Below are 12699 nucleotides of genomic sequence, written 5' to 3'. Positions count from 1 at the left end.
ATAAAAAGTGAGATAAGAGCACATCTACAAACCCCATTTCCAGAAAAGTCTCCTAAAATGCTGCAATTTCTTAAGTCTGCAACTTATGAATTGGTTTAAAATTTCACACTTTAGTGGCAAAATGAGATTTAGGAAGCAAACAAATCTAGAATTTGACAGGTGAGGGTGTCAGGATTGGGTATAAAAGCAGCTTCCACCAAAGGTTCAGCCTCTCCAACAAGGATGGGTCGTGGCTCACCACTTTGTGCCAAACTCCATCAGAGAATCATCAATAAGTTCAGGAAATATTTCTCAGAGTCAGACTGTAAAGAACTTTGTTCTTTCAGCATCTACAGAGCAGGATATTGGGAACAGATTCAGGGAGTCTGGGGGGAACATTTGAAGGCGATCTTTCGATCTCAGTTGATGTAGATGAAGTCGTTTCTGACATTAATCTGGAGCTGAGGACTGAACAGGCGGCCAGGTGTGTTTTCTCATATTAACACTGACTCTTACCCTCATGCCTTCAAATCTGGAGAGGGCTCTGAGGGGCCGAAGGGCCCGCAGCGTCCGCAGGGATTTGATGGCTGCAAAGTCTGAATAACCCAACATGTTGGCTGCCAAACTGACCAATGAAACCTGGAGGAGGGAGAGGAAAGATGGAAGAAGGAGGAGGAGAAGAGAAGCAGGACTGTTAACTTCTATCTAATGAAGGCAAAGACAGACGGAGGAGAATCAGTTTAACAATCAGCTGAAGAGGGAGATGAACAGTGGGCAGAACTCCTCTGGCTTTGGTTTGACCTGCGAAACAAAAGACGTTTTGATGTTACTGAAGCCTTCCTCAGGTGGAGCTGCACATAGACGAGGAAACGATTGTTCATGAGTTCAGATCCAGGTCCTCTTTGGAAAGAAAACCTTTGTGCTGTGAAAGAAACGGGCCGAGTTATTCCCTCCAATCAAAGCCAGAACCGCAGCATCTCTACAGCCCTCTACAGCCCGCACATGCCTCTGAGTCGCAGCAGCAGGTCTCAGGCTGGCTCTTACCCTGATGCCAGCGAAGCGGGACGCGGCCCGGAGAGGACGGAAAGCCCTGAGCGTCCTCAGCACCCGCATGATGGTGACCTGGTTCACCGAGAAGGACTGAGCCAGCAGACCCAACACTGAGATCTACAGGTCACACAGTTACATCAGCTGCACACTGAACCAAAAAGCTCAGGAACGGACAAAAGACACGATTTCTGCATGTCTGTCTTCTAAAATCATCCCTTAACTAAAAGGTTGGTGGACTTCTACTGCTGAACATGTCTAATACTCTACTATTTACATGTAAACAGACTGTGAGGGGCTGTAAGGACGGATCGCTGCGGGGGTTCACAGTTGTCTAAATAGACTCGGCACACCTCTAAAAACATACAGAAGCTCTTTGATAGCAGCATTAAACTGGAACTGATTTATGAATTAAAAACTTGTCTGTTCAGAGTTCCACAAAGTCTCGGTTCAGTCTTTATCCCTTCCAGCTACATGGAAGAGTTTCAACTTCCAGATCAATAAACAAAGTGGAAACAGTAGAGAAAAAACAGTTAAATCCATGACTGAGAGCACAACCCGATACTTGACTTTCTGTGAAAGTTTCAGCCTGACCCGTAGTTCATTCCATCTCAGATGGGCTAATATGGAGAAGTCTGAGCTGCACTGCAAGATCCTAAATATCTGGAACAGTTTTAGTCCATTTAGCCTTCAAAACGCTCCAGGAGGAGACGTGTGTTAGTGAAACTGTTGCATGAAAAGCTCTTTAAAGTGTCCTAAGATGACAGAGCTGGACCCTGGAAGGCCCAGAACCAGTTTAACTTCATGCTAAGACGGCACAAGAATTTTAGTCAGTGTTAAATGATATGAATCACTAAGGAGTCCCACAAGGATCAATGCTCAGGCTCCTCCTTTTCAGTCTGTAAAGCCTTCCCTTCTCATCCCCACATGACTGTAATCCTGCAGCTTTGTGTTGGACAACAAGACTTCCTACAATTTAATAAAGACTTGATTATTTTTACAACAAAGAGGGAAAGCAGTGAAACATTTAAAATGAGACAAGCTGCTGTTTCTGTTTGGGTGGATTACACATCTGCCACTCATTTATAATGTCATCCATCCATTCCTTAGGTTATTCACTGGCTTCCAGTTCTTATTTTGTGGACCCAAAGCTTCTCAGAATCAATGCAGAAGCCTGGAAGGTGTTTTAGATCTGCAGGAGCTGCTGTGGAAACCATCTAAAACAGTGAGATTTCTACCTTTATACACTATTATCCAACATGTCTGCACTTTTATGGTGCAATTTCTTTTTCTGCTACTTTCTTTCTTGTAGTTTTTCTCTCTCAGCTCGATGCAAACCAGTTTATATTGTCCTGATTGTGTGAAATACAAGTTACTTGCCTCTAAATGTCAACAACTTGGCCTCCTGGCCTTGCCTCGTGTTTAATAGAACATTATACTAAAATAAATGTTAAAAATGACTGAAAATTGTTGGGTATGCTCTTTAACGCGAATCTGTTTGTTTGTTTGGGTGTTTTTCTGCCCCCTGGTGGTCAAAACTGAATTTATGCAGCTTTAAGTTGAGTTTTTATGTCTTTATTTCTAATTTTTTGCTTCCTGCTTCATGTTTTTTGCATGTTAGATCTCTGTGAGTCACATGTCGCCTCCTCTTACTCAGTCATTTATGAAGACGCTGGGCAGAAAAAGAAAGAGAGGAATGGCGTGCATCGTGCAAGAGAACAGAAAAGAGACTCTGAAAAGAGAGTATAAGTGTCCGGTCATGCATGTCTGTGCATGTTTCTGCTGATTTTCTGACCTGCAGCTGTTTGAACTCGTCTCTCTTTCTTTTATTCATCGAGCTTTAAGCCTGTTACTGATAGTTTACTGTACTGTAGTATTACAGCTACTGTACATAAGCCTGAGAATCTCTCTTTTTTAAGGAATTTGAACAGGTTTTGTCTATTTTGTTGAGAACTACACGATTCCATATTTCCCTTTTTGTTCGTTAATTCATATTATTTCACCCTGCATCCAGTCTGCATGAATGGGAGCTGAACTGAGTTATAAAGTATTTTCAGTGCCACAGCACCGAGAAGACGTTCTGCTGCCTCTAACCTCCTCTGTGGGAGGTCCTGGTCCATGTAATACAGCTGAATTCACGCCTCAGACGCTGTCTTTCAGCTACTTTATCTGTGATTCTGTCAGATTCTGTGGTTATAAAATCAGGATTTTATTAGAGCAGAGCGACAGTCTGGAAATGCTTTAATTGAGCCTTAATGGGCTTATTTTCAGTCCCAGTTTCTTAATGGAATCAATACAAAATGCATAAGAAATCAACATACTCATAATTTTGTGAGATTATTATCATTATCGGCTCTAAAAAGACTCGAACAACCGATCAGACGAAGCAGCTGAGCCGAGCGAACACTTACATCAACGATGAAGAAGTCCAGCCAGCACCAGTAGTTGGTGAAGTACTTCTTGAAGCCGTAGGCGAGCCACTTCAGCAGCATCTCCAGGATGAAGATGTAGGTGAAAATCTTGTCGGCGTACTCGAGCACCACCTTCACCACCCTCCTCTGCTCGATGTAGATATCCTCAAAGGCCTGATGGGGGCGGCAGAGAGAGACAGTATTCGGATCAGATTTCAGATCCACAACAGCAGAACGAGCAGAGGTTCATGGATCTCCCAAATGAAGAGGGTCCTCTAACCAAAAACAGCCCCTCGGGTTTTAACCCAGAGGTTAAGAGGACTTGACGATGTGTAAAATCTCATGAGTCGCATTTCCAATCTGACATCTGTAGGGGCGGGAAGTTAGAGGACGCCTCCTAATATTAAAGGCTATGAACAAAAAGCCCATTTGGTTGTTTTAACTGGGGGACATGCTGCCATAATAAGTGATGTGAAGTGTTGGGTCTTTGTTAATTATGTAATCTTCTATATATTTATGGGCAGATAAGCTAATTTAACTGAAATGTTTGAGAAAACAGATGAAAATATTTAGAAAAAGTGTAGATAAAATGTAATATAATTGATTATATCAACTACAATATGGTAATAATAAGTAAATAAGTAAAGTGAGGCAACGTTAGTCACAAACTCTACCATCATCCATGCAGTCCTCTAAGAAAGAGCGCAATTCTGTTCAGTTTAATCAAAACATTAATCAGAAACATCTGCATTTATAGTAACTAAAGTGTTATTACATTAATGGTGTGTAGAGGATCTTTGACAGGACTTAGTCTTATTCTATGAAAGGAAGGAATATTTCCTGGCTGAGGGAAAACGTGACTTGGAAGGACTCATCTTTGGGTTTCAGAGGAGGCTGCAAACGTGGAGCGCTTCATATAAAACTATGTAGAAGTGAATATGGGCTTAATTCAGGAAGTATAACACCACAAATCAAACACTGTGGCCACAGTAAACTGTGTGTTACTGTAGGAAAAAGCAAGCAAAGTAGAGTAGCTTACAGTCAAAGACATCAGGACAACACTAAACTAAAGCCGAGTCTGTAAAACCAGGATGTGGCCGCTGTGACATCACCCGCTTTATGGATCATAATTAACTGAACCATGCTCTGTTACATAAGACATTAAACCAGTAATTAAGACCATAAATCAACTACTGAGATAAGAAAGTAAAAAGTTAATTAAAATTCATCATGAACTTTTATTTTTATACAAACTGACATCTTACATGTGACTCAGGATTCGCCCCCTGCTGGTCAGAAGATAGAATGCAGGCACATAAACTGGTTTTATTTCAATGGGAGGCTGTTGATTAGTGGTTTGGTTTGTGGTACCGTAAAATAAATGTAAAGAGGATTTAATGAGGAGTTGATAAATGAATGGTGGACAAAAACAAAGTAAAAACAAAAGAAAAGTAAACTATTACAAGAATAAACTGTGTCTGACCAAAGCTCCGGAGCTGAGGAGGATCATGAAGATGATGAAGGACTCGAACCAGCTGTGCTCTACGATCTGGAAACAAGTCTTCCTCAGCTTCCACCAGATCTGCCCGAGACCTGCCGTCGTGTCGATGTTGCAGCACTGAAACCGGGTCACGCACACTGTGGGTGAGAGGAAACACACATCCCTGAACTGAGAATCCTGCGTCTTCACAACCTCGAGCGCAGTCTGATGAGTCAGGACATGGAGCCTCACATCTTCCTTTTTCTCATTACTCGTGGGTTTCAGTTCACAGTGGTGCCTTGCTGCAGGGCACAGCGGTGCCACCGGACACACACACACACACACAGGCCTGCAGAGTTGCTGCACCCAGATAACCCAGAGCACAAAGTGCTCCATCTTTCCCTTCGGCCGGTCTGTGTTCAGATGCATCTGAGCATGCAAACATGCATCCTGTGTGTGTGGAGGCTCATTTGTGTGTTGTCTTGCATAACTTCTCTGACAGATGTTTAGCTTCAGCTCTCCCATAACGACCCGGCTCGTGTGTGTGTGTTTAAACGCAGCAGACTGCAGAATTCACCACAGATTCACTTACATTTTCTGAGCAGAACTTACTGTAGAGGGAGAGCGAGACCTCACTGAACCCCACTAAACATTCAGATTTCCCCTCACAGCTCTTTATCATGATCTCATGTTCCTGTGTGCTCAGAAACTCCATGATTCTGGGTGACATTTACACTGAGCTAGTTATCATCAGACGATTTCAACCCAACCCAACAAGATTAATAACGTTTATCTCATCTCATCTTATGCTTTAGGACAAGATTAAAGTCAGAAGGACAGAAATAATTTTAATTTGTTTACTCTGGTCATTTTAATACTGAATTACTGGCTGGACGATATGGGAAAAAATCATATCACGATATTTTTCGTTATATAAGTCGATATCGATATATATCGGGTCCATAACCTTTATCCTCCACTCGAGCCTTCCACTGTGCTTATTGTCTTGTTTTTTGCATTAATACGACAGGCTGCTGCATTTGGATTTTGTGTGATACGACCCTGGATGAAGCAGACTTCTGCACAGGCCTTGTTTTTAGGGGAAAATCAGCACTTGTTCCGGGCTGTAAAAGTTTGAATTCTCTGAGCTCAAAGGGGCGGCGCTGCTTCAGGTGATGAAACAGATGAAGCTTCTCTTCATTGACTCCTTGTTAAATTCAGAATAGAATTTAAGATTCTTCTCCTCACATATAAAGCTCTTAATGACCGAGCTCCATCACATCTTAAAGATCTCATAGTTGGATATTTCCCCAACAGAGCACTTTGCTCTCAGGCTGCAGGTTTCCTTGTGGTTCCCAGAGTTTCTAAAAGCAGAATGGGAGGCAGAGCCTTCAGTTATCAGGCCCCTAAAAGCAGAATGGGAGGCAGAGCCTTCAGTTATCAGGCCCCTAAAAGCAGAATGGGAGGCAGAGCCTTCAGTTATCAGGCCCCTAAAAGCAGAATGGGAGGCAGAGCCTTCAGTTATCAGGCCCCTCTCTGTGGAACCAGCTGCCAGTTTGGTTCTGGTTCTGCCAGAGGTTTCTTCCTGGTTCTGGTTCTGCCAGAGGTTTCTTCCTGGTTCTGGTTCTGCCAGAGGTTTCTTCCTGTTAAAGGGAGTCGTTCCTTTCCACAGTCCCTCAGGCTCAGGACGGGAGATTGGACTGAAGACAAGTTTCGGTCCAATCTGTTGGTTTCCTTAGCTTGGATATTATTTTTGAATTGGCTCCATATGAATTAATTGGATTATGATTACAATGAATTGAATTCCAATTGGCTTGAATTGGACTATATTACTTAAGTGCCTTGAGATGACAATTGTTGTAATCTGGCGCTTTATAAATAAAATTGAATTGAATTGAATTGAATTAGCGGTATTCCCCGTCTTTATCGGAGCATGTGCTCGACATAATTTGCTGTGCACACTCCTCTGTTGAGTACCTCCACACCACCGAACTTTTGGGCCCTTCTTGGAACAATGTCTTCCGTCGTTTTCTTTTTTATGCGGCAGCACAAAAACACGACTGGCTGCTGTCGTGGCTGTTTTCCAGCCACATGATTGGTTCAGCGCGGCGCGATTCTCGTTGTCATTGGCTGTTCGTATTCTCTGTCAAAAGATGGACGAATATAATCTATCGAAAAGTATATCGACCATGTTTCACATCTCCATCGAGGAAAGTTATTCCTCGATAGCTATCGTTATCGCTTTATCGCTCCATCGTGAAATGATCATTGCTTTTCCTGGTAGAAGCAGAGTTTTGACCAAATGTCTTAAATTCACACCAGAAATGATTTTAAAAGTGTTTAAAATCACATTGATTTTCCTGGTAGAAGCAGAGTTTTGACCAAATGTCTTAAATTCACACCAGAAATGATTTTAAAAGTGTTTAAAATCACATTGATTTTCCTGGTAGAAGCAGAGTTTTGACCAAATGTCTTAAATTCACACCAGAAATGATTTTAAAAGTGTTTAAAATCACATTGATTTTCCTGGTAGAAGCAGAGTTTTGACCAAATGTCTTAAATTCACACCAGAAATGATTTTAAAAGTGTTTCTTTTTTCGACAGAGCTCACATCAGGATCTGTTGATGCATTTTGAAAGCAACCTGAAACAGATGGAGTCACTCAGTGAGTGATTCATTGCAGCACATTATCTGATGGGTGGGAGCTGATAACGTCTGGATCGGATTTCAGTCCCATTGGCTGAATGTGGCCCAAGAAGCTGATGCTTAACATGTCCAGATTCAATCAATGTGTCTGCAAGGATGTCTGGGAAGATAAACCACAACATGACATTCACCCACAACCCCAGCTGGGACCTTCCAGAGGCCGATTGCTCCAGTGAGTAATGCTGACATACCCTTGGGCAAGGCATGGTGATGGCTGCCGGGAAGTCAACAGGATGTGGTTGGAAAAGACTGAGAAGGTCAATAGATCTCAAATAGTGGGAAGACCACTAGTTGGTATCACGGTTTATGTTCTGTTCCATGTCCTGTCTCCTCATTTCCTGTTTTATTTTGAAAAACCACTAACTGGCTCCTCTCGTTTCAGGTGCTTTGCCCTTCCTCCCGTGTCAAGCGTCTGATTGTCTTCCCTCAACAAGTGTTTCCACCTTTTCTCTTTGGTCCCTCATGTGTTTAAACGGTCTGCGTTTCCCTTTTCTTCTGCCAGTTTGTGTCTCTATACGATGAGCATCATTATCAGCCCTTTGTCTAGTTCTTTGAGCCATAGTTTCCACGAGCCTGCAGTGAGCTCCTCCTGCAGTGCTTTCTTGTTTTGTAACTTCTTCTTACCCAAAGCCTTAGTTTATTTATTCTAAAACGGTAAGTTCCATAGCTTTGTTTTCCCTCCGTTTGCAAGGAGGGATTTTTGTTGTAACTTTTCACCTCCGTTAAAGGAGAGTTTTAAGTTTATCCTCATAGAGCCTCTGTTTGGTCAGAGTGCGTCTTTAGTTTTATTCCGCCTTGTTTTGAGAGCGTGACTTAGTTTTGTTTAATGTTCACAGCTGTTGGAAAAATTATATAGTTATACTATGACAGACGAGTCCCTCCATCTATTCCTCTTCTATGATTCAAGCAAAAGTGTTTTGACTCTGGTACTAGTCTTTCCCATAATATTAACTGGTGAGAAAAGCGCCTTTTTCTCATAACATTGAATGTTCCTTCCCATAATAATGAATGGGGAGAAAAGCACCTTTTCCCATAACATTGAATGTTCCTTCCCATAATAATGAATGGGGAGAAAAGCACCTTTTCCCATAACATTGAATGTTCCTTCCCATAATAATGAATGGGGAGAAAAGCACCTTTTCCCATAACATTGAATGTTCCTTCCCATAATAATGAATGGGGAGAAAAGCACCTTTTCCCATAACATTGAATGTTCCTTCCCATAATAATGAATGGGGAGAGAAGCACCTTTTCCCATAACATTGAATGTTCCTTCCCATAATAATGAATGGTGAGAGAAGCACCTTTTCCCATAACATTGAATGTTCCTTCCCATAATAATGAATGGGGAGAGAAGCACCTTTTCCCATAACATTGAACGTCTCTTCCCATAATATTAAATGGTGAGAAATGCCTTTTCCCATAACATTGAATGTTCCTTCCCATAATATTAAATGGTGAGAGAAGCACCTTTTCCCATAACATTGAATGTTCCTTCCCATAATAATGAATGGTGAGAGAAGCACCTTTTCCCATAACATTGAATGTTCCTTCCCATAATAATGAATGGTGAGAGAAGCACCTTTTCCCATAACATTGAATGTTCCTTCCCATAATAATGAATGGGGAGAGAAGCACCTTTTCCCATAACATTGAATGTTCCTTCCCATAATATTAAATGGGGAGAGAAGCACCTTTTCCCATAACATTGAATGTTCCTTCCCATAATATTAAATGGTGAGAAATGCCTTTTTCCCATAACATTGAATGTTCCTTCCCATAATATTAAATGGTGAGAAAAGCACCTTTTCCCATAACATTGAATGTTCCTTCCCATAATAATGAATGGGGAGAAAAGCACCTTTTCCCATAACATTGTGTGATCAGCATAAACAACATAAATAGCTGGAGCACCATTTTGTTAGGGGACAACTCTGAGCAGCTTCCTGACAGGTTGTGCCGACTCGTCTCTTTCTTGCAAGAAATAAATGTTTTGTGTTAATCGTATCCAGCGACTCTGAGCCTAATTTTGAGAGAATTTTTCTAACAACAGCTTTTCTGTTTTCCTCCCAGTTGGAGAGTTTTATGTTTAGCTTTCATAGCTGCGCTCCTCCTCTGCTTAGCTACTGAGGAGAGCGCTTAGTTTTTTCATAGCCTTTCCTTTTGCGCTGCCAGGAGTTCGCCCTGCAGTGCTGTGCTCTGTGTGCTGCATTTAAACAATAAAAAACCTTCTTGCAACCCACAGGACCCTGCACCAGAGTCCCCTGGTAACTGACAGCTGGAGCCATTTGGTGAACTGTTTGCAGAATGATAGCAAACCTTTAACCGCTGAGTAAAGACGCCGATGCCAGAGACCATCTCAGCTACTTTGACAGAACAGCAGCAACGGGAACCTGTTGGCATTTCTGCCAAATTAGGCACGATTAAGCAACCTTTATACCAAATCTATCAGCATGTGATGATTGCAGATTTAAAGCACCAACACGGTAGTTTAAACACAAGTTATAATTCCATATTAACTGATTACCACCAAGCGAAAGGTCTGCTCCGAAGCCAGAGTTTGGTTTGTCCCTTCTGGGCTACTGTGCAGCATCTCGATGCATCAAACTTGGCTCTTCTAAGCCTTATTTTCACATGAATTGACACCAAATAAAACATATTCATGAGCACTAAGTAACTAATCCACATTTGGGTGAGTGACTGGTCGAGTGTGGGTTTGCTGTAACTGACAGAGAAGATCATGAGCTGATTCAGCTGCTCTTCTCTCCTCTGATTGCAGCATCCGCCTGTCTTTGTAATTAGAGCTCTGATTACCCTGGCTTTCTGTTTCCATGGCGACTAATAGGCTCTTCCTTGACATGTCACCGGGGTAATCCAATGAAAACAAGCGAACTATAATCTGACACTCAATGAGTCCTCTTGGCAGAGCTATTATCAGTGTGTGAGTTAGGAATTCCCTCAGCTTATACTGAAGGAAGCCTTAATAAACTCTTTTGCTGCTATAAACGCTTATTGAACCCAGCTCTAAATGCCTCATTAGATCACCTGTTGGTCAAGTAGACGCCTACTTGAGCTGCACTCTCTGCTGTGCACAGCATCGATCCATTATTGAAGGCTACACCTTTAATGCTGCTGAATGATCGCCCACCAGGTGACTCCTTTTGACCTATGGGGCTGACGAATAAAGGCCTCGTTCTCGACTCACAGGCTTAAAACTCACAGTATGGTGCAGAAGGTGCTTTGGATGCTCACACCTTTAATGCTGCTGCAGAATGAGTCTGTCACTTCCTTGTTGAAGTGCTTTATGATGGATAAAGAGTCCAAACTTACAGCCAGTCAGCTACCTTTACTGCACTCAAAATGACGTTAAATGATCAAGATTTTGAGACTCTTGCACAGTCCTTTTAACTCATTTTAAGATAAAAGATAAAAGATGACCAACAGCACTGCAGAGAAGTTCAAAGACTTCCTTTTCCACGGTCTTGCAACCAAAGAGAGCCAACGACAAACTTCAGATGGTGTCAAAATGACTCCCTGGATGAGGACCTGGAAGCCAATGGACATAAAACCCACCTGGTGGAATTTTAAACAGAAGCACATGTGGTTCTGTGTTTCACCACCAGTCACCACACTGAAAAAAGGGACTTTTTGGTGCGATAAATTCAATTAGAGTCATAATTTCTACCGTATATTTTTAAGATTCAGTAAGAACTAGAGTTTCTTAAGTAAAATGAAACATTTTATTAACGTAACACATGAATCCATCCCTCATCTGCTGCTTCTCCGGGGGTCGGGTCGGGGGGGCAGCATCTTTAGCAGAGAAACCCAGACCTCCCTGTCCCCGCCCACTTCCTCCAGCTCTTCCGGGGGGACCCCGAGGCGTTCCCAGGCCATAGTCTCTCCAACGTGTCCTGGGTCTCCCCCGGGTCTCCTCCCAGTGGGACGGGCCCTGAACACCTCACCAGGGAGGCCTCCAGGGGGCATCCTAACCAGATGCCACCTCATCTGGCTCCTCTCAATGCGGAGGAGCAGCGGTTCTACTCCGAGCCCCTCCCGGATGACTGAGCTTCCCACCCTATCTCTAAGGGAGGCCCAGACACCCTGCGGAGGAAACCCATTTCAGCCGCTTGTATTCGTGATCTTGTTCTTTCGGTCTCTCCCCACAACTCGTGACCACAGGTGAGGATGGGAATGTAGGCTGACCGGTAAATAGAGAGCTTCACCTTCTGGCTCAGCTCCTTCTTCTTCACAGCGACGGGTCGGTGCAGAGCAACACTGCAGACGCTGCACCGATCCGCCGTCAATCTCCCGCTCCATTCGTCCCTCACTGTGAACAAGACCCTGAGATACTGGAACTCCTCCACTTGGGGAAGGATCTCATTCCCGACCCGGAGAGAGGCTGAGAACCATAGACTCGGATTTGGAGGCGCTGATTCTATGTAAAACTTACTTTTATAGGGGAAAAGTAAGTTTTACTTCGGTTTCCTCGTATAATTTAAATGTTTAATAGATGTATGTCCATAAACCTAAACATTTTACATAAACTTTACTCTGAAAGTGTTTTGTTTTCGCTCAGCAAGGTTGTTTTAAATTTGTAATAATATATAATATATCTGCATGTAGTGTAAGATATTTATTGATATCTGGTAATCTGGTGACTACCCAGTTTTGGGCAGCACGGTTGTGTGGTGGTTAGTTGAATTTTAAACAGAAGCACATGAGGTTGAGCAGCTGAAATCTTCTCTGTAGGACTTCAGCTCAGACCGAGCCAATGAGGACGGAGCATGTGCAGAAATAATCCCAGCCCAGTAAAAACCAGTATTAACTGGGTACCTTCTTCAGTCTGTCGGCTCATGAAACCTTCATGTGACGCTTGGAATCTGTGTTTCACCACCAGTCTCCAGCTATGATCGACGTGCACGAAACACGGTGGAGCAGCTGCCTGGAGTTCGCTCCTAAGGTGGATAAAACTGCACAGAATGCAGCTGCCATCAGGAGAAGTAAGTGAACTCAGTAACTGGAGTGGTTACATAACGCAGAGATGCTGCGTGCACACACAATAATGCGTTGTCTTGA

At 42.9% G+C, this 12699-nt stretch overlaps 1 protein-coding gene across 1 annotated transcript in view; it reads right to left on the bottom strand.

The window, feature by feature from the left end:
• The window catches only part of LOC140284372 (sodium channel protein type 5 subunit alpha-like), a 175578-nt gene that overhangs the window by 14591 nt on the left and 148288 nt on the right, over window positions 1-12699 (bottom strand). The window contains exons 23-25 of the mRNA XM_072378248.1: window positions 4921-5075; window positions 3438-3611; window positions 496-618 (exon numbers count right to left, since the gene is read on the bottom strand). Of these exons, the coding sequence (XP_072234349.1) occupies window positions 496-618; window positions 3438-3611; window positions 4921-5075 (452 nt within the window). The remainder of the gene's footprint in view (window positions 1-495; window positions 619-3437; window positions 3612-4920; window positions 5076-12699) is intronic.

This window comes from Leuresthes tenuis, unplaced genomic scaffold (genome assembly GCF_036924035.1).
Source record: "Leuresthes tenuis unplaced genomic scaffold, fLeuTen1.0.hap1 SCAF_24, whole genome shotgun sequence".
In the NCBI taxonomy this organism is placed as follows: Eukaryota; Metazoa; Chordata; class Actinopteri; order Atheriniformes; family Atherinopsidae; genus Leuresthes; species Leuresthes tenuis.
Note: the sequence above shows the minus strand (reverse complement) of the source record. Positions and strands in the feature narration are given on the sequence as shown.